We start from the raw sequence: 22370 nt of genomic DNA, 5'->3' as shown, positions 1-22370 counted from the left end.
AATTCATAAAAAAAAAATGACAAGTTTCCTTCATTCTCTTTGAGGAATGCCTACAAGACTCTTTATCTCAAAAGATTTTTTTTCCTAATCTTCCTACCTTTGCAATCTACAACAACTCTACGTACTAAAGGAAAAAGAAAAGTGTATCTCTCTCTCTGCTGAATCTCCATCGTTCTAATGATATGCAGATGTACAACCTGAATCCTAAGGTTCTAAGTTTTATCAGAATCACTGCAACTTCACAGATTAGTTCAGATCAGTGACACCTCTGGAGAAGTTCTAGCTTTGCAGTGACAGAATGCACTTTTCCAACCTTTAATTACGAAACACAAAGACTTTACCTTCTTATCTCCTGACTGGGACATGGTGAGTCACTCTGAGCTTCAGCCTCTGGAAGACAAAAATCATGAGTCACCTTCAAAGTCAGGCTCCTTCCCGTACATTCAGCAGGATGACTCAATGACCTCGGGCAACGTGAAGGAGAATCCATCAGAAGTCAAAGACTGACCCTTCGTCCCAGCACCATTCACTATTATCACCCAAGAGAATGTCTCCCCCCCAGCAAGACCAACAATGGTGAGGGGGAGGGGTGCGCCAAGATCCAACTGTTCTGAGTTGTTTCCTAGACCACGAGAACATCTGCTTCCCCAAAGCCATCAACATCTGGAATCACCAGGCCTCCCCTTTCTCATAAATCCGAATCACAACAACTGGATACTACATGTTAGAGGATCAGGAAAAAGGACCATCTCTGCCCCTCCCCCAAAAAAACCAAAAACCCAAAAGCTACAAAACAGGGACGGGAAATGGAAAAGGAAGAACATCTGTACGCGGGACTTTTTTTGACAATTCAGCTACTGGCAGCAAAGTGAGGAAATGCCTCCTTTAGGACACCTGTGCCTGTATCCTACAGAGGCTTTCCTGCTCCTTTGTCCAGGGCTGCCTGTTCTCAATCAATCTCGATATAAACGATCCACGCAGCCAAGCACCCAAGAACCACCAGGCACGAAGACAGCATCGCTTGAATGAACAGAGCAGACTCGTGCTCAGGCCTGGAAATTCAAAACAAAGAATTCCCAGGACCAGGCAATCGCCTGAGTGCCTCCTGTGTTCATGAGAATACTTGTCGTGCATACCCCTTGATCCAGCAATAGCACTTCTAGGGCTGTATCCCAAAGAGATCACACAAGTGGGAAAAGGACCCACATGTACAAAAATATTCATAGCAGCTCTTTTTGTGGTGGCAAAGAATTGGAAATTGAGAGCATGCCCATCCATTGGGGAATGGCTGAGCAAGTTGTGATATGTGAATGTAACGGAATACTACTGTGCTATAAGAAATGATGAACAGGCTGACTTCAGAAAAACCTGGGAAGACTTGTATGGTCTGGTGCTGAGTGAAGTGAGCAGAACCAAGAGGACTTTGTACACAGTAACAGCCACACTGTGAGATGACTAATATTGATACACTGAACCCTTCCCAGCAATACAAGGATCTAAGACATCTCCAAAGGCCTTGTGAGGGAAAATGCTATCCACATCCAAAGAATGAACCAAGGAGTTTGAATGTAAATCGAAGCAGACTATTTGTTATTTTTTCTCTTCTGTTGTATTTTGTTTCCTCTTTCTGGTGGTTTCTCCTATTGGTTCTAATTCTTCCTTACAACATGACTAATGTGAAAATATGTTTAATAGGAATGTATATGTATAGCCTATATCAGATTGTGTGCAGTCTTGGGGAGGTTGGGGGGGGAGGAAGGGGGAGACAAATTTTAAATTCAAAAGCATATGGAAGTGATTGTTGATAAATCAAAATAAATTAATTTAAAAAAAAACAATATTTGTGCTGGCAGACAGGTCTGAGGACAAGGACGACAACTTAATCAGTCTGGGGAATGAACTCCCAGATTCAGAAACTCCCTCTCCCAAACCACAGCTTAGTGCCTTGAGGCATTGCCCAGAGCAGGGACGGCAAACTCAAGGGGCCATAGGTAGATATTTCAGGATCCCTGTGGGCCACATGTAGATCGATTTTTTTAAATGTCATGTTACACGTCTTATTGCATTTTTATTTATTTTGTTAGGTATTTTCCAACAGCATTTTAATCTGGTTCTGGCGGCACTCAGGAGCACAACTGGCTGCCTGTGGCCCATGTGCTGTGGGTCTGACTGGCCCAGAGCTCCTAAAGTCGCAGGTAGTGAGGACTCAAACCCAGGCTTCTGTCTCCTAAGCCACTTTGCTGCTCACACTGGCAGAGATACAGTTTAAATAGCATCACTGATGGAGAGCTGGAAAGGAAGCCGCACAGCCCACAGCCCACACCCCCTTCTTTTACAGATGTGCTCACAAACTGGTCTAGGGCAGATGGGGAGTGAGCATCAGAAGCAGGTTTGGAATTGACATCCTCTGATTCCAAAGCACTGCCAGCTCCCTTCTAGCTCCTTACCCATAGCCCTGCCCTCACGGAGCAGGAAGTCTGGCAGAAGGCTCACAACTGGACAATTTCTATTCATTTCCATTCTAAAACCAGTGGCCTTTTCCTCCACCCTCATCCCTCATCCTAGGCCTCTCTGCAGCCTTGAACCCGGTTAATCAGCCTCTCCTCTCTAGGTTTTAGTGACCTTCTCTCCTGGCTCTCTGCCTACCTCTCTGACCACTCCCTCTCAGGCCCCTTTACTGGATCTTCCTCAGGGCACACCTGATAACCCTGGTGGTTCCACAAGGCTCTGGCCTGGGCCCTCTTCTCTTCTCCTTTTAGAGCCCTTCATTAATGCTGTTTCCTGAGAAAGAACCAATGAGTCTGAATGCAGATCGAAGCAGACTATTTTTTTCACATTTTTTCGGGTTTTTTTTCTGGTTTGGGTTTTCTTCCACAAAATGACTAATATGGAATGTTTTACATGACTGCACATTTATAATCTCTATCAGAATGCTTACTATCTCAAGGAGGGGGAAGGGGAAGAAGGGAAGGATAGAATTTGGAACTCAAAAGTCTTCAAATAAAGCCGCATGTTAGACTACTTCACTTGGGGATCCCATCAGCTCCCATGGCTTCAACTACCGCCTCCATGCTGATGATTCTCAGACTGACCTGTCTAGCCCCAGATGCTCTCCTAACCTCCAGTCTCCCATCTCCAGCTGCCTCTTAAGACATCTCGGACTGGATTACCCATAGGAATCTGAAACTCACAGTCCAAAACTAAGCTCGTTCTCTTCCCCCTAAACCTTCTCCTCTTCCAGATCTCCCTAGTACTGCCAAGGGCTCCACCATCCTCCTGGTGACCCAGGCTCGCCCTCCACCATCTGATCAGTGGGCATGTCTTGTTGATTTCTCCTTCCCAATATCCCTCCTCTCCCTTGCCCCAGCCCCCACCTCGGTGCAGGCCTCATTCCCTTCCCCCTGGACTACAGCAATGGCTGCTGAGGAAGGGGGTCAGCTGCCTCATGTGTCTCCCCACTCCAGCCCATCCTCCACTCAGCTCCACTCAAATATCAAAGTGATATTTGTAAAACACAACTGATCATGTCACACACACACACACACACACACACACACACACACACACCCCATTCCACAAACTCCAGTGGCTTCTGTCAATTTCCAGGATCAAACATGAAAACCCCCCCTTTTCCCCTTCCAGGCTCCTCACACCTTTCTCCAGTTCCGGTGGTCTCCCTGCTATCCCTCCCATGTGCTCTCCCTCCCCCACTCTGGGCTCTGAGCACGCTCACTGGCTGAATGCCCTCCCTTCCTCCTCATCACTGCCTCCTGCTTAAAGTCTCAGCTGACATCCCAGCTTCTGCCAGACACTTCTCCAAGTCCTCCCTAATCTCAGCACCTACCTCCAATTTCTCTGATACATCTCTTATTTGCACCTACTGTGTGCAAGGGGTTTCCCCCCCCGGACTGCGAACCTTCTCGAAAGCAGGGTCTGGTTTGTGCCATTCTTTGTACCCCCAGAGCCTAGCATAGTGCATGGCATATAGTAGGTAGTTAATAAATGCTAGATAACTGACCATCTTACACTGAATTCACCAAATACGAAGCAAGATTGTTTATTATTAATAACAATAAGAGCTAGTATTTATATAGCACTTAGAGATTTGTTTGCAAAGCACTTTATATGTGTTACCTCTAAGAGACCAGTGCTATTATTATCCCCATTTCACAGATGAGGAAACAGAGACTAAGGGTCTAGCTCAGAATATTATCTGAGGCCACATCTGAACTCAGGTCCTCCTAACCCCGTGAAATATTGTACCCACTGGTCTACTGCACTAACCTCTGAAGATACAGAGATGCAATTAGAAAAAAGGGACACAGTGCTTAGACAGAAATACAAAAGGAAGATAGCATGTGACCCACAGAGGTTGGGATCTCTGCTTCCAAAGAAGTAAAAGCCTCTGCCTCCTTCCCCAGAGCCCCCTCCACTACCCAACTGCTGAAACCTGACTTCGAGGAATCCCCCCGAAAGAAAAGCAGTGAAAACAGCAACTTCCTATGGAAACATCAAATTTCTAAAATCATTCCTCAACCACATCAGTGACTCAACCACACGTAAGGGTGGGTGGCTAGACCTGCCCCCTCCTTCACCCAGGACCCCAACAGATGCTGCTCACTCCTGCCCTTGACACCTGTCCTGCGCTGACTCAGAGGAAGCTCTGCCTACCACGTCCAGCACACCATCAGCAATGGCACCAGGCTGCTGGGCAGAAGGAGGGTCAGCTCAGGAACATTATGACAGGCCAAGGGCTGGCCAAAAGGACCCACCAGAAGTGACTCCAGGGGGCTTGCTAGCAAAACTGACGGGCAGACGCTCTCCCAAAAGCAGGAACCGAAGACTGAGCTCCCGTCAGTGACCCCAGCCCAGCACGGGCCGACCATTTCTGCCTGACCATGACACCAAGGGAGAGACCTCATGTAGCAGATTCTGAAGGGCTGCTAGCTAGGAAGAAGGAAAGCTGCACCCCACCCCAGAGGCCCTCTGGTGGGGCTCCCCCATATGACATACCAGAGGGGCAGGGCCATGGCAAGGCAGGGACAGGAACCCAAGTCCTTGGCCTCTCCTGCCTCTCGAGGTGATGCATTCCCCTCTGGGACACCTCTAACAGGAAGCTTTGGCTTTTTGGTCTTATGTTGAGCTGAAATCCTGAAACTTTCCTCCAATGGGATTAAGCAGGATAAATCTAGCCTCTCCTGCACTTGACGCTCAGACCTGCCCTTGCTAGAGGTGGGGTCCTTCCCTCCTCTCCCTCCCTCCCAGTCTTCCTGGATCTGGAAGGGCCTTGACGACCTTCCTCTCTAGTTCAAGTCCCATTCTGTCTACACTCAACACAAATTCCGTCCACAACATTCCCAACACCACCTCCCCACCCACCCACCCACCCACCCGCCAGAGGAGGGGAGACTGGACAAAGGGGAGGCAAGCCCTCAGACCCTTGTGTGGCCAATATGATTCATCTGCCTCATTCCAATTTGTATAAGAAGTGCATGCCCACAGCTCATCTTCCAGCGAGATGCTAGCTCCTTATCCTCTCACATCTACAGCTCCAAGTACAAGGCCTTATATGCAGGAGATGCTTTGTGACTCTATTAAATGTTTGCTGTCCTTTCCAAGTTTCAGGCCTGCACCTCCTCAATGACCAGCGTTTCCTTAAAGCCATCACCAGACTCCGGCTGGTTTCTTACCACCCCAGCTGGAGGAAGGGGAAATAAGGGGGAAAGGGTTCAGGAAGTAGGGGTGAGGAGAGTGGACAAGAGGCCAGCTCTCCGATGGGCTCCCCAATAACTTGGAGACAGCATATTCCTGAGCAGGCATTAGCTTAATTCATCAGGACGCAATGAGCACCCTGGCCTTCCTAGCCTGCGCCAGGCCCTCCCACTTAGGACATGAGACCAAGCCACTGGGTTCCACTCAGCATCACAAAGCACCTGGATGTAACTCTGAAAATCTCCCAAGGCAAGTATGACGGAAGGGAAGGAGACCGGCAGACAAGAGGGGGGCAACTGCTGCCATGCTCTGCTCTTCCAAACTAGATGTTAGCTGCAAGAGAGTGTAGATGATCAAAAGGTAAGACCCTGGAGATGTGCCAAGAACTGAATCTAGGAGAGAGCTCTCCTAAGCAACCTACCAGCTGGCTGGCCCTGGGCCTGGCATGGCCTGGTGTGACAAGCTGCCTGCCCATCCCAACAGGCAAAGCACAAAGTGATGGGAAAGTAAGAGGATATGGGAGGGAAATGACTGCTGTATGGTTGGGGGGAGGGGCAAGAAATCATCCCTATTCGCAGGCCTGTTGGTGGCATGAGACTTCTTGTGCTAAGTAAGGGATGAGCACAGGCCTCCCACCTGGCCCCGTCCAACCACAAATCAAATCTTCCCGTAATGAATCATGCCTACTGGGCTCGGCCAAAGGGTGAATGATCTAAATCGACTGAGTACATGAAGATCTCTCATGACAAATATCCTAGGGATGTATTACTCATTTTCAAAGCAAAGCTCCATCAAAAAAAAAATAAAAATAAAAAGGTTAACGGTCATTCCTTGGCATCATGAAATTGTGGAAAGAGATGGCTTCCAAAGCTAGCCAGCAGACCTGGGTTCCATTTCCAGCTCAGACACTTTCTACTTGTATGACCCTGAGCAAGTCACTTCTCCTCTCCAGGCCTCAGTTTCCTCATCTGTAAATGTGAGGGGGTTGGACTAAACCATCTCTAGGGTCCTTCCTTCAAAATAAATCTTTGATCCTACGACTGGGTATAAAGGAATTGAGGCAGCATTGCAGCTGACCTGGGAAGAGGCCCAAGCCTCAGAAGACACACAGATACACAGAGAGCATTTATGAAGCACCTACTCTGTGCCAGGCACTGGGCTAAGTGCTGGGGACAGAAATACAACAAAGCAGGACTGTCCCTGCTCTCAAGAAGACAACAAGTAAGGGGAGGCTGGGAAATGGGGTCAAGGAGAGAGGATTCCCTGGGGCCAGGTTGCCGGGGAGGAGGCGGAGCACTGCTGAGCCTGGCTGGGGGCCCACAGGAGATGGAGATTCCAGCCAGGGCCTCGGCCATCAGCGGCACAGCCCAGGGCAAGGTCAAGGCGAGGTGGGCAAGGTCAGACATGCACACAGACTGAAATCCCTGGCGCTCCCTGGGGCTTCTCCTAGACCTTGTCCTGAGCTGACACAATTCTCACCTGATGGTGGTTTCACAGCTGTCATCTGGCCTTGTGTCTTATTCTCTCTCAGACTCTGTGCTCTCTGAGGGCAAGGGTCTTAGTATTCTTCAGGGCTCAGCTACTTTCTTTCTACCGTTGGACCCCCAGCACCTCTAAGAGGTCATACAACAAGTAATTAAGAAATGCTCGTTGACTTGAAAGGGCTGAGCTTCAATCGGCTCAGTGTTTATCAGATGCCAAGCAAGCTAGGCCTCCAACAGCACTAAGGTGTTAGACCACAGGATGAATTGCAACCAGTCCCTGGGAATCCGAGGATTCTTGGAGGGCAAAAGGAATAAGGAACAGCTTCTTGGTGAGACTCCTTACGGAATGAGAGTAAAGATTCATGTTCATCTTTGAGGAACCCTGGGGAAAACATACACGCTGCCTGGGAAATTCGAAACAGAACAAGAGTGCAGCAAGAAGACAAAAACCAGAGGACATGGACGGGCATCCGTGCAGAAAGGAGGAGCTCACTGTATACAGGTGTCAAAGGGTCCAGGGGCCAAAACTTCTCCCCAGGTATTACACACGTCTACTAATCCTTGTTTTCCTACATAATTGGTTTCACAAAGTTCCGGATGTTATACACTCCACAGCGGTATTTCTAAGGAATTACCTCACAACTCAGGTGGTAAAGCGATTTGGCTCCTTGCCGAAGTTCGTTCTCTTACACGTTGTCACACCCTTCCCGACATGAAACAATCACGAAGAAGTTCACCTCATTCAGTGACCCAGTTGGCTGAACTAGACATCATGCAACCTTCTCAGGCCAGAAGCATCCCCGGCAAAGCCTGACTAAAAGCAAGAGTTGCTTGGTAGGAACGATAACAACCAGAGCCCAATCTTGCCCAAAGCCCCCAGCGGTGGGCCGCCACATTCACCACCCTCATTTCAATGGAAAACAAAATAGCACCTGTATTCCAGGGTTAAATACACACTGAAGAGAGGAGAGCCAGTGAGATAAATAAAAATGCCTCCCTGCTTAGCAGGTGGGAACTTTTTGTGAAGGGGAAGGGCGACTGCAGAGGGGTGTGGAAACTCCTTCCACCTGTGCTGAGCTAGAGCTCTCTGTGATTCATCGTCGTAGAAAGCTGTCCCAGGCCTAGAGTGACCACATCACTCACAGGAGGTCACCTCACTAGCATGGGCCAGGTGGGACTCGACCTTTGGTGGGCCCGACTCCAAAGCCAGCCCTCCATCCCCCATCCCCCACTGCCCCACAACAAAACAAGGAAGAAAAAAAACACATGTCTCTGAAATGTCCAAGAAAATGTTTACAGAACTCATTTGAGGACTCAGCCAATATTTATTAAACACCTCCCTTCATGGAACATTTCACTAAGAAAGCCACAAAATTTAGATACCGCATGACTCCCGCCCTCATGAAGCTCACAGTCTAGCAGACAGTGATGATGCTAACATGAAATATGCCAACATGCCGTGCTCAGTGCATTAAGGGCAAGATGTGAGGAGGAATCGGGTAAGGCTTCTGACTGGGGGAGGATGGTGGGCAGGTGGTCACTCACAGGATCAGCTCCAACTGCTGAAAAACTCAACTGGAGACAAGGCACTCATGCTCAGACAGGGCAGCTGAGAGGAAACAAAGAACACTGGAGTCCATCAGGACTGGGCACTCTGTACCTCCAGGCTCCACACGAGTTCCAAGGGCATCGCTGCTTCCTCCACCCTCACAGCTCCCATCCCCTCTAACCCCAGTGGGCCCTTCTCATGAGTCCAAGTGGCCAAAAAGCCTCCTCACGTGCCGGGCAACCTTCCAGGCCCAGCTTGGTGGGATCAGGAAGACTGGCGCTTCACCGGCCTAGCCTTTGGGTCACTGTCACAACAAGATGGCACTTCAAAGTAGGGCACGTTTCAGAGCCAAAAGGTGTTTTCCATACATTCTATGCCCCCATTAGTCCGACATGTCGTGTTTTCTCTTCAGCTGGTACCACACGTGCTAAGCTGCTACAGCCCCTCCTCTCCTGAGAATCTTATCTTAAATCATCATCGAATTGGCCTCTGGAGAAGCAAAGCCCAGTGCTAATTACAGCTTCCACTTACGCAAACACAAAGGCTGCAGCTTGCCATCGCACCATCCTCTATTCTGAACTAGCCCATCCAATAAATTAGGAAGGAAGGAACCCGGGTCATTTCCTTCAGGATATAAGAAGTAAACTTCTCAGGGACAGTGTGGGATTTTCCTAATGTCAACTACAACAAATCAAAACCAATTATGGGAAATGTACGAGGATTGCCCCAACACAAAGCATTTCAAGAAAAGAAAGAGTGGGGGAGGATAGGAGAATAACCTAAATGTCGCAAAATCACTCCAAAAGATGACTCTATCTGCCAATTCTGAGCTGTCAGAGGTCTTAGAATCATAAGGGATAGAGTTTTACGATTCAGGAAATACAATCTTCACAACAATCCTGTGAGACGATGCACATGCTGTCAGGACCATCTTACAGGACAGAAAACTGAGGCCTAGAAAAGGAATTTTTCCAAGTTCACATAGCTAATTAGGATTCATACAAAGAACATTCTACACCTGGTTAAGCAAAGTATCAGGTACGGTGACCAAACCTCCTCCTCTTCACGGCAGAGGCCAGGGCGTGTGGCTGTGGAACAGTGCATACACTAGCAGGTGTGCTGGTTGTTTTTACCAATGAAGCCTGCCTTCCTTCCCCGAAGGAGCTGGCGGGAGGAATAATACCCATCACTAGACAGCCCGGTACCAAGAGGGACATGCAGCAACCTCAGGGACGAGCAAGCCTGCTGTGGGGTCGGCCCTTCAATGTTACTGAGCAGCATTTCTGTAAGGGACCCCGGGCGAGGTGAGGGGGGAACGCAAAGGAAAAACTCGGGCCCTGAAGAGCTTACGAGCCGCCAGACCAACAAAGCAGGCACCCAGATCACTAAGAGATCAGGTGTCGCAAGCGTGGAAGAAGACATAGATGTGCTCGGGACACTGGGAAGCGGTCTGTCTGCCCACACTCCCTCAGCTGCACACAACTTTATTTCCACCTGCCTAGAACCAGCATGTCTCCTTAGACAGACCATTCTTCCTCTCCCCAAGCAAGCCAGCAGGATCACAGGACTCAGAGCTGGAGAGGAATCAGACACTGATCACGGCTGGCTCTGCTCGTTTGGAGACCTGGAGCACGGGCACCAGCTGATCACACCACAGGTTTGCCCAGTGAAAAGGAAGAATGGGGGCAGCTAGGTGGCACAGTGGATAGAGCACCGGCCCTGGAGTCAGGAGGACCTGAGTTCAGATCCGGCCTCAGACACATGATACTTACTAGCTGTGTGACCCTGGGCAAGTCACTTAACCCCACTGCCTAGCAAAAGGAAAAGAAAAGGAAGAATAAGGAAGCTGACAGTCTGGCTGTCATCAGGATTGATTCAATACCGTGCCTGCCACAGATTCTTGCATGTGGCTGACATTTAATGTTACAGTCACTCTGTCTAACCAGAAAGATGCTTTACAGGCAGCTCAGAATTCTTTGATATTCCCACTGAACTGTAATGCTAACAGGGCAAGGAGTGTAAACACACATTTCTTAGGACTCCAGTAACCTGGTGTTTGGTAGCACCTGATTCTCTTTCAGATGAAAGAGAACGTTCTTTCCCAAACTGGTTTGTCCAGTTGCATCTTCCATTTTTTCCCTTTTAAGATGACCACATGATGTAGATTTCCAAAGTACTTTATGGACACTTGGCCCAAACACTCCAATGAATCTGTGTATTCACTGATGCGGGGGTGGGGGCCTCCTTCCATGTCTCCAGAACACACTGGCACACCCGGGCCGTCCCCCATCATCCATTCCCTTGCCAGGGGGACCACTCATCTTCTTTTTCCAGTCCTATGATTCCTCGATGACGTTTTTACTCCTGGTCTTCCTTGGACGAGGATCCTCATTCCATCTTGCCACGGTTACTGGTTCACCAAGATGGCTGTGGATACAAGGATGCCTAGGTGGAGGTGATCCCTGTTTCCAGTCCAGTGGCTCCCTATCACTCCTGGGACTAACCCTCCCCCCATTCAGCATTTGGGCACGTAAAAGTCTGGCCCCACCCTACCTTTCCAGGCTAATCACATCTACAGACCCCCCCTCTAGGATCCAGCCAAACTGTCTTCCTCGCGTTTGCCTACCCAACATTCCATTTCCCATCTCTGTGCCTCTGCCTAGGCCATTACCCCCACCTCCCACTCTGGCCCTGCCTAGCAGCTTCTCCCCTTCACCTTCACCTCAGAAGCCCTAGCTCCCTTCCAGACTCAGCTCAAGCACTGTCCCCCTACAAGAAGTCTTTCCTGATCTCCTGGGTTGCTGCTGCTAGGGCCCATCCAAAAATGGCCCTGGGCTTACTTCATAAGCAGCCTGTATTTAGATATATGGATATATGCTTATTCTCCCAAAAGGATGAGAGCTCATGGAAGGCGGGCATTATCTCACTCTGCCTTGGTAACCCCTGGAGCCCCACCCAGGGCCTGGCGCATAACAGACATTTATCAACTGCTCCCTGACAGAGGAAGACAAAGCCCTCGTTTTCGAATGAGGGAACAAAAGAATAAAGGGGCCCATGCACAGTTACAGAAGAGGGGCCGGCGGTTCCTCTGAACAGCTGGTGCTGCAGGCGAGTAGAGGCTCGGGAGCCTGAGGCCTGGGTAAGACTCTTCCTGTGTGAGCTGGATCACACTGCTTGACCTCTGCGGGGGCATTACCCTGGAGATGCCTCTGATCCTCCGCATCCAAGGTCCATGTCCTTTCTAAAACATCTTCCTGCCCCTCACAGAATGAAGCCGAATGCTGCACCCAGCACGAAGCACACAAAATGAATGAACGAATAAAGTATTTATTCAGTGCCTCCCACATACTAAGCACTGAGCGGACAAACAGTAAAGCCAGATAGGCCTTGCCCTCAAGGAGCCCACATTCCGATGGGGGAGACAACACATCGAGAAGGTTTCCGCTGCAGGTCAGGTGGAAAGGCCCCAGGGTCCTTAGGGGCGGGCCTCTTCTGGAGTCGCATTTCCACTGACCAAAATCCTATCAGTTTCTGATGTTGACCCACTTGACAGTGCCAAGGCTTGGCACACCATGCATAAAGCCCTGGGCCTAGAGTCAAGAAGACCTGAGGTCAAAACCAGCCTCACTTACTAGCTGGGTACCCTGAGCGAGCCACCTCATCTTTGTCTGCCTCAGTTTCCTCATCTGTAAAATGGGGATACTAATCACACCTACCTCCCAGGGTTTTTGTGAGGATACAGTGAGATAGTGGTTGTAGTGTTCAGCACGGTCTCTGACACATAGCAGGTGCCTGATAAATATACGGTCGTCTGTATCATATGTTTCTTTCCTACCTGCCCACCTGCCTGTCTTCTCTGGATCTTCGGCAGCACCCAGCAGGAGCAGGGGAGCTTTCCAGGGTGATGCCTCAGGGCACTGAGCTGGAAGCAGGGCTATACCCAAGGCTCTTGAGTTCTGGGTCCCGGGCTGTCTCCTTCATGGGTGGAGGGGAGCCAGCAGTCAGGCTGGGGGAGGCTGACTCACCTGGCCATGGTACCTCTCACTCAGGTGCCTTGCTGCTCCGGCCTCGCGACCCATACAGCGAAGGGACACCAACTTCCAGGCAATGAGATTTGCATCAATTGAAAGCATATGAATTCTGCTCCCGGTTCAACCTGTTCCTGCCAAGGCCCATGCCCATCATTCCAGGATCCTGAAGGTAGGTGAGCAAAGAAGGTGAGAGTACAGATGCTCCTATCTCTAGAAGTCCATGGAAATAAAGGTCCCATTCAGAAGCTGCACAGGCAAGGGAGAGGCGGGTTCCAAATGGTGGCTTCCTGCCCATGAAATGCCCGGGGCCACAGACTCAGAGGCCATCGGCTGTAGCTTCTAACTGGCCAAGAAGTTCTCCCTCCAGCCTTAGACTGAAAAATCTCCAGTAAAGGTAGAATTCATTACCCCTCCCTTCTGGCCACGTCTGATGGCGAGGGAGTTTTTCCTCAAATCGAGCCTAGATTTGCCTCTTTGGAACTTCTGCCTCTCACTACTAACTCTGTCCTCAGGGACCGAGATGACCAAGTCTAGCAGACGTCTTTCAAGAACACGAAGCCTCATCCGTCCCCACCAAAACCTCTTCTCCAGGAGAAACATTCCATTTCTTCTCCTGAGCCTCCTAGAGCATAAATATGAGGCCTTTCACCATCTGGAATGCCATCCAAGATTCAGACTTTTCCTAAAGCGTGGTGCCCCACACCGGCCAGGACACAAGAGGCACTCTGCCACGCCAGACTGTTTATCACCTCCTCATCTCTCCTGTAGTCAGAAGGCCTATGATCTCATCGACAGAGCTGTGAGGTCCCTCCAGTGACGTCACCTGTGTCTCCCGTGGACACCGTGAAGGCACCAATGGTACAAACTTACCGGCGACCAGCTCCCCTTTTTTCATTCCTATATTTCCGGGATGACGCCCTTCCCACAACTTCATCTAGCGGGCACTGCCATCCTGTAGTCGCCCAGGTCAGCAGTCTCCACGCTCTCCTCCCTTCCTCCCTCTCTCTCACCTCCAATGTCTGATTGGACAAATGCCGGTATTTCCCAGGAGATGATGCTTTCCCTGCAAAAGGGACCTGTTGAATTCTTTGTCTTGCATCCCCAGCGCCCAACATTCATTCATTCATTCACTTGATAAACATTCATTAAGCACCTACTATATGCCCAGCATTGTGGTATGCACTGGGGATACAAACAAGAGGCAAAAACCAGTCTCTGACCTCAAGGAACTTACAATCTGAGGGGGAGACAATAAGCAAACAAACATTCACAGAGCAAGCTCCGCACAGGATCAAATCCACACAAAATGCCTCCATGTCTCTCCCTACATGCCCCTCTCCCCTCCTGTCTCCTAACTGGCCCCCTGCCTCTAACCTCTCCCCTCTGCACGGCATCCTCCACACAGCCACCACAGGGACTCTCCTGAAGTCAATGCTGGCCATGCTGCTCTGATACACAACGTCCAGCTGCCCCTATCACTCCTGGGACTAACCCTTCCCCCGTTTAGCACTTAAAGCTCTTCACCCTTGGGCCTCCACCTACTTTTCCAGACTCACTCCGTGTTATTCCCCATCACACATGTAATTGTCCAGTTAAACAGGCCTCCTCATCTGTGACTCTCTGGTTCCCATCTCTGGGCCTTTGCCCTTACAGTACCCTCTGCCTGGCACACTCTCCCTCCTCCCTACCACCTCTTAGAATCTCTAGCTTTAACCATTCTGGAAAGCAATCTGGAACTGTGCCCAAAGCACAGTTTGGAACTGTGTAAACCTTTTGACCCAGCAATAGCACTTCTAGGTCTGTATCCCAAAGACATCCCAAAAAAAGGGAAAAGAACCTATTTGTACAAAAATATTTATAGCAGCTCTTTCTGTGGTGGCAAAGAATTGGAAATGGAGGGGATGCCCATCAATGGGGGAATGGCTGAACAAGCTGTGGTATGTGAATGTAACAGATACTACTGTGCTACAAGAAATGACAAGCTTCAGAAAAACGTGGAAAGACTTACATGAATTGATAACAAAGTAAAGTGAGCAGAACCAGGAGAACGTTATACACAGTCTCGGTGATACTGTACAATGATCAGCTGTGAATGACTTAACTATTCTGAGCAATACAAGGGCAGTTCCAAAGAACTCATGATGAAACATGCTATCCACCTCCAAAGAAAGGACCGACAGAATCTGAATGCAGATGGAAACATACTTTTCACATGTTTTCATGGGGTGTTTTTTGGTCTGTGTTTTCTTTCACAACATGACTAACATGGAAATGTTCTGCATGACTGCACATGTATAACCTGTACTGAATTGCTCACTGTCTCTGGGATGGGCTAGAGGAGGGAAGGAGGTAAAGAATTTGAAACTCAAAATTGTAAAACGTGAATGTTAAAAATTGCTTTTACATATAATTGCAAAATGTTTTAAAAATGGTTTTAAGTAGGGGTTTTTAAAAATTACAAATATCTTCAGGGAAGGGATTTTTTCATTTCTGTCTGTGTACCCTCAATGCCTGACAAAAAGCTTGATGATAAATCCAAATCACCTGGCCTTGAGCTACTGAAGAATGAGCCAAGGTGCCCACCGAGCCACTACCAATGCTATTTAAGAGACCATGGAGGAAAAGAGCAGGACCTCAAGACCATGGCTCAAATGTCCCAATGTTCAAAAAAGGGAAAACAACCTTCCAGTGAGCTCGACTGAGACTCCTGAGGAAATCCTTGAGCAGATCATTAGAGGGACAGCTGGCCAGCCCCTAAAAAGGGAGGAGGTGATTACAAAGAAGCCTGGCCTCGCAAACGCAGATTCTCTTCATTTCCCTTCTTGAGAGGAATGCTAACGTGTGGATGAGAGGATGCCACGGCTAGAGTTCATCCTGAACAGGAAGGGAGGAACCTGCAGCCTCGAGGCCACATATGGCCTTCCAGGTCCTCAAGAGCAGCTCTGTGACTCAATCCCCACCCCTGGTCTAGACATCGGTCTTTTTTTTTTTGCTTTGCCCCAGAGGGCAGAACAAGAAACGATGGATAGAAGTGGAAGATTTAAACAAGATGTAAGAAAAGCTTCCTAATGAGAGCCATGGAGAAGTCGGATGAGCTGGCCTAGAGTGATGGGCCCCCCCACACACACACACCCCCATCCATGCTGGACGCCCACTTGTCCAGGCTGCTGAAGAAAAGATTTTGATCCAGGAAGGACCTGCACCACTGACCTGAAGGTTCCTTCCTACCCCAACTGTGAGATGGCATTGCAAGAATGAGATTTCAGCGATTAGAACTAGGAAAGGGGAGCCATGGGATATGACCCTGTGTGACCCTGGGCAAGTCACTTCACCCTGTTTGCCTCAGTTTCCTCATCTGCAAAATGAGCTGGAGAAGGAAATGGCAAACTGCTCCAGTAACCTTGCTAAGAAAACCCCAACAAAACAACAGACTTAGGAACCTTTTTTTTTAAACTTGTCCTATGCCCAGTTTATGGAGCACTGTCAAAAGATCACAAAAGCTTGCTCCAACATGTCTTAGTGACTGACAACTTTGGTACTGGTTTATTCATAGCCTCCACTGACTTTCTGTTAAAACACTACTGATAATCTTTTGTTTCTACATCGCCTTCATTTCCCAATATGACCCTCTCCCTTCCTCCATCCAGAGGACTGTCCCTTGTAACAAGGAAAATAAACGAGGGGAAGAAAGAAGTCCAGCAAAACTAACCCATTAACCGAGTCTGACATGTTCCACATCCACGGCCCCCAACATCTGTAAAGAAGGGAGGGAAGCCACTTCTTCTTTGGGGCCACGCTTGGTCATTATAATCATTTGGTTTTGATTTCCTTTTTTCCTTATAAATACACTTGCCACTTATGCTGTAGTTATCATGTATCTAGTTTTCCTGGTTCTGCTCGCTTCACTGCATATCAGTTTATAAAAGTCTTCCCATGTTTCTCTGACTTCTTCATATTTGTTGTTTCTCAGGGCACAGTAATACATACTCACATTTATGTGTCACATTTGGTTGAGTGAGCAAGGGTGGGGAACCTGGGGCTTTGAGGCCACGTGTGGCCCTCAAGGTTCTCAAGTGCGGCCCTTTGACTGAATCCAAACTTCACAGAACAGATCCCCTTGGGGGCACTTGAGGACCTAGAGGACCACATGTGGCCCCAGGTTCCCCACCCTGCCTTACACTTTCCCCAGCTGATGGACATCCGTTTGGTTACCAGTTCTTAGCTACTACAAAAAGTGCTGCTGTAAATATTTTTGTCTTTATTAGACCTTTTTTTCCCCTCTTTGACTTTAGCTATACTTTAGGTATGTTTCTAGCAGTGGAATCTCTGGATCAAACAATGTAGACACGTAGACATTTTCTTTCGTAGATCTCATCCACCTAGGACATCTAGGCTGCGCAGTGGATGCAATGCCAGGCCTGGAGTCAGGAAGACTTCAGTTCACCTCCGGCCTCAGACACTACTAGCTACGTGACCCTGGGAACAACACCGAAGCTCTGCTCGCTTCAGCTTCCTCATCTGTAAAATGGGGACAACAACGGCGCCCACCTCCCAGGGCTGCTGGGAGGCTCCGATGAGATCCCGTTTGCAGACACTTAGCAACATGCCAGATGTTATCGTTACTATCACCAAACGTCTAGAGTGGCTGGAGTAGCTCATAGCTCCAGCAAGTCTGCAATCATGTGCCTGTCTTTCACAACTCCTTCAGCATTAACTATTCCCATCTTCTGCCATCTCTGCCAGTTTGCTGGGCGTGAGGTAAAACCTCAGAGCTGTTTTATTTCTATTTCTTTTCATAGTCATTTGGAATGATCCTTCCTGTCGCTGTTAATAGTGTGAAAGTTTTCTTTTGGCTTTGGCTACCTTCGAATTCCCACTGGCTTGTTCACTGAAAGGCCAGTGATGTAAGATCGAATTGAGAACTTTTTTTTTTTTTGGCTAGGCAATGGGTTAAGTGACTTGCTCAGGGTCACACAGCTAGTAAGTGTCAAGTGTCTGAGGCCAGATTTCAACTCAGGTCCCACTGACTCTAGGACCGGTGCTCTATCCACTGCACCACGTAGCTGCCCCCGAGAACTTTTTTTAAAGTTCCTTCTCATCCTCTCTATCATCTTTTCTTTCTTTACTGTTCAAAATAAAAATGAGCTTTCCCAAATTCCACGCTGCCACCCGGGAACACTACATATGTCGTCAGACTAAGATGATGGCTTTTTCTCCCTCCTTTGCAGTCTTTGTTGGAAGTCATGAGCCTCAGGCAGCCAGGTGGTGCAGTGCATACAGCACTGGACCTGGAGTTGGGAAGACCTGAGTTCAAATCAAACCTCAGACACCAGCTGTATAACCCTGCAAAAGTCACTTCATCCTGTCTGCCTCAGTTTCCGCATCTGCAAAATGAGCTGGAGAAGGAAATGGCAAACCTCTCCAGTATCTCTGCCAAGAAAAGCCCAATGGTGGTCACAAGAGAGTCTGAAACCACCGAACAGTAACAACATGAGTCTGAGAAAGGGGGGAGGATCTACTTGGAAACGAAGATGGCAATGTACAGAGAAGGGCTGGCAACAAAAAGAAACTGGATTTGGGAAAGGAGCTCCTCACCAGGAGAATGTGCATCTGGGTGTGTCACAGCCACATCTTGATAATTGGAAAACTGAGACAACAGCTAACTTGTACAAAGGGCCAAGATCTGGGAGGAAGGTGAGTCTGCACTTATCACTTCCAAAATCAAGCCAGGCAACTTATTGTGCAGCAGGCCCTTGTGTCCTCGGGCCTTCCGTTGGTGCCCTGGGTTTTCCTTTGGCCTGTGCCAGCACTATTCACCAAACACTTATTAAGCACTGGCTGTGTGCAGAACCACAGGCCAGGAGGCAGCTCTGGGTGAGATAGGGAAGTCTGGATCAGACATGGCCCTCACCCTCCTGGAGCACAGGGTTATCCTACACGCCCCAAGAGCTGCAGGGTGAAAGAGTACAGGAAGAATGCACGTCAAGGGAGGCAGGAGGGGGCAGAGGCTCCAGCTGGGAGAGGAGAGCGGGGCAAGGGTCCCAGAGGGGAGAGGAGAAAGGAGTCCAGGGAGGCAGTGAGGGGGCGGAGGTCCCAAATGGGAGAGGAGAGGGGGAAGAGAAGGGGGTCAGAGATCCTGGTGGGGAGAGGAGAAAGGAGTCCAGGCAGGCAGGAATGGGTGGAGGTCCCAGCTGGGAGATGAGAGGGAGGCAGGGCTTCACAGAAGGGACATGAGTTGAGGACAGAAATTCAGGGATGGGGTCAGGGTTTCTGGGCACAGGCCTGGGGAGATCTGAGCTTGTTCATAGCCTAATGGGATAAGTGAAGCAAGGCTGTCCTGCAGAAGCCAGGAATAGCATCGACAGTACAGGCAGAAGGTGGCCGAAGGGCATCATGACACCGTGACAAGTGGGCACAGCACAGGAACTGGAAGGGACTCTGGAAGCATCTGCTCTGACCTTCTCATTTGACACCTGTCCAAGGACCTGGGTTCGAATCTCAACTTTGCCATTCCCTACCTGTTTGACCTTGGGGTCACTTAACATCGACGAATCTCGGTTTCCCCATAATTAAAGTGAGGGGGTTGTACCAGATCCCTCTAAGTCCACGGCCCTCTGACTGCTCTTCCACAAAGACAGGAGGAAAACGAAGCTAGGAGAAGCACGGAGGAGGAAAGCTGGGGTGACTCCCATTCAACACCTTGGCTCTGTCAGGCCCTGAGCGTACACACCTCAGTCCCAGGTTCCTCATCTACAGGAGGCTGATGACCCGAGGCAGGGGGGCCGGGGGAGCTAACCCAAGAGAAGAGGGTCTGACGCTCCAGATGAGACCGCTGGGCCCAAAGCGAGAAAAGGATGAAGCCCAAGCTGGGGGGGCGGGGGAGACTTCCTTCTGCCCGGCCCCCCAACCTGGTGCTAAGTCTTTCCTTTACAGGGGATGAGGCTGGGGGAGGGGCCTGGAGCCAGGGTGGGAGCCTCCCAATGCCAGGACTCCAGGAGTCCAAGACCTCAGCCTTCCCAGCTAGCCGAGGCCATCCGTCCTCACGGTGACAAGGCCAAGGGGGAGAGGGGAGGGGGAGAGCTTCCACTGAGTCGCTCTCCCTCTGTCTCTCTCCTTTTCCTAAATGCTTTATTTTCAATCTCAAACTAAGCCTCCCACAAGTGCAATCAGTGAATGCCAGGTGTCTCACCGCCATCTCTGTGGCAACTTCCTGGGGCCCAAGATGTGGGAGAAAGGGGATGGGCAGGGGGGCCCCGGGACCACCTCCCACCTCCAGCCAGACATCCATCCCTTACAGGAGGAAGGGAGGGAGGGAGGCAAGAAGGGACGAAAGGAGAGAAGGAAGAGGGAGGGAAGCAGAGAGGGAAGAAGGGAGGGAAGAAGGGAAGGAAGGAGAGAGGGAAGAAGGGAGGGAAGAAAGCAGGAAAGAAAGAGGGAAGAAAGCACATAAGAAGGTAGGGAAGGAGGCAGGAAAGAAAGAGGGAAGAAGGGAGGGAATGAGACAGGGAAGAAGGGAGGGAAGGAGAGAGGGAAGAAGGGAGGGAAGAAAGCAGGGAAGAAGGGAGGGAAGGAGGCAGGAAAGGAAGAGGGAAGAGGAGAGGGAAGAAGGGGAGGAGAAGGGCAGGGGAGGCCGGGAGGAGGCTGGCAGACGCAGACGTGCCCCTCCGTGCCCGGGCTCCCCCAGCTGGGCTGGGGCGCCTGGAGCCCCCACGATCACCTGTCTGGGTCCACTTCCTCATTTTACACGTGAGGGCCAAGGAGGGGAAGGGGCTCCCCGAGTCGGGGTCGGGGGCCTCCCAAGAAGGTCTTCTCTGGCCCTGGGCTCCACCTGGTCCCGGGCACGCTCCAGTCCCCCACCCCCACCCCGAAATGGCAGGAGGGGAAGAAGCCCCTCCTGCCCCCCCCCCCGCCCCAGCTGTCATCTACCCCGGGCCCTCTCCCCGTCCAGCCCTGACCTCTCTCGGAGCCGCAGGCCTGCAGGACACGTCCACCTGGGGGTGCCCCCCCAACGTCAAGCTCCATGTGCCCCGAACTAAAGTCCCCGCCCCCCCATCCAGGATGGCCCCGAGTCTCCTCCCGCACACACCCCCCCTGTCCCGGGCCCCTCAACCCCTCTGGGGCCGCCTCCAGGACTGTCTGCAAGGCAGCCGCTCTCCTGCCTCCGCGCCTTTGCCCAAGCTGTGCCCTCCGCGGTCAAATGGGTCCGAGGACCCCACCCCCGCCCAGGCGCTAGGGATGGGAGGGGTGGGGAGATATTGGAGGGCTGCGAGGGGCTGACCCCCCCAACAGGCCGGCAGCTCCCCGAGGGTAGCGGGGCCCACCGGGCAGAGCCCCCCGCCCGGCCCAGGCCTCGCCCCCCACCTCCCCTGGCCTCGAGCGCTCACCTCTCTCAGCTCCTGCGGTTCCTCAGGGGGAGGTGACTCCGGAGTCTGCACCTCCCTCCGCCCGCTGCTCCTCCAGCTTCCCACAGGGCACCGCGCGCTCCCAGGCCACCCTCCCCCGCCCTGACCCGGCCCGCGCACGCGCACGCGCCTCCTGTCCAGAGCGATCGGGCACGCGCAGGCGTACGGCCTGCCCCAGCCCCGGCCGCGCGCCTCCGCGCCCGTCACGTGCCGCCCCGCCCAGCCCGCCCCCCGCGCTGGGCCCCCCCCAGCTCCCCTAAACTGTAGGCGCCCAAAAATCACCGTCAGAGACTCAGAGCCGGGGGGACCTTGAGCACAGACCTCGAGCCCAATCCTTCATTCTACAGATGGGGAAACTGAGGCTCGGAGAGGGGTCGGTGCCCTGCATCTCCCCAAACCTGACAGAGCCCCGGGGCCCCCTCTCTGGGCCACACCTCCTGGGGGTGAGGACGCGACCAGACTGCCCCCCTGAAATGGCCCGGGGGGAAGGAGAGTGCCCCCCAGGGCCCCTGGTCAGGGAGCCCCAGCAGGGGAAGATCCCGAGACATCACCACTCCCCATATCTCCTGCCCTGCACGTGTGTCCCAGCGCTTTAAGAGCCTTCTCCCTTGGGTGACCCCTTCACTGGTGCAGGCATCCACCCCTCTAGTCTGGGCCGAGGGCTTCCACCGGCCAGGGGTCCAGCTTGGCAGACTGAGTCCGGGATCAGAATGGGAAGCCCAAAGTCCTTGAGCCGCAGACAGGCGGTCACCCGTCGCCTCCGTGTCCAGAGAGCCCGGCCCAGGGGCCACATTCCCTCTCCTCTGATCCTCAGCCTTGGGGCTTGTGTCCAAGGAGACCGGATGGATGACAAATGGGCCACTGGTCCGAGGGGAAGACAGAAGGGGTCACAGACAAGCAGGGAAGCTTTGAAAGGTCGAAGGGGAATGGATGGGGCGTGGACCGTGTCACCTACGATCCTCACGCCTCCTTTTCAACATGGTCATGCTCATTTTAGTGGGTGTTTGGCAAATATTAAAACAAAATTTTTGAAGAGTGGAAGCTCCCTGAGGGTAGACTTTTTACTTTTCCTTTGTATTCCCAGATTTTAGCACAGTGCCAGGCATGTAGTAAATACTTAATAAATGCTTGTTGGTTGGAGAGAGAGAAAAATGGAGACAGAGAATGAGGGAGAAGGGAGGGAGGGGAAGAG

General features: G+C 51.1%; 1 protein-coding gene across 3 annotated transcripts in view; it reads right to left on the bottom strand.

The window, feature by feature from the left end:
- The window catches only part of LOC110215189 (septin-2), a 137569-nt gene extending 116304 nt beyond the window's left edge, over nucleotides 1-21265 (bottom strand). For 2 of the 3 annotated variants that reach the window (XM_020996431.2, XM_078154453.1), the window contains exons 1-2: nucleotides 21161-21265; nucleotides 342-390 (exon numbers count right to left, since the gene is read on the bottom strand). In XM_020996431.2, coding sequence (XP_020852090.1) covers nucleotides 342-365 — 24 coding nt within the window. In that variant the 5' untranslated portion in view covers nucleotides 366-390; nucleotides 21161-21265. Of the gene's footprint in view, nucleotides 1-341; nucleotides 391-508; nucleotides 737-21160 lie in introns of those variants that run through there. The other variant, XM_078154452.1, reaches the window with a different exon arrangement.
- Nucleotides 21266-22370: the final 1105 nt, after the last annotated feature.

Source organism: Phascolarctos cinereus, unplaced genomic scaffold (assembly GCF_003287225.1).
Source record: "Phascolarctos cinereus isolate Bilbo 61053 unplaced genomic scaffold, phaCin_HiC Scaffold_4;HRSCAF=312, whole genome shotgun sequence".
NCBI classification, from domain to species: domain Eukaryota; kingdom Metazoa; phylum Chordata; class Mammalia; order Diprotodontia; family Phascolarctidae; genus Phascolarctos; species Phascolarctos cinereus.
Note: the sequence above shows the minus strand (reverse complement) of the source record. Positions and strands in the feature narration are given on the sequence as shown.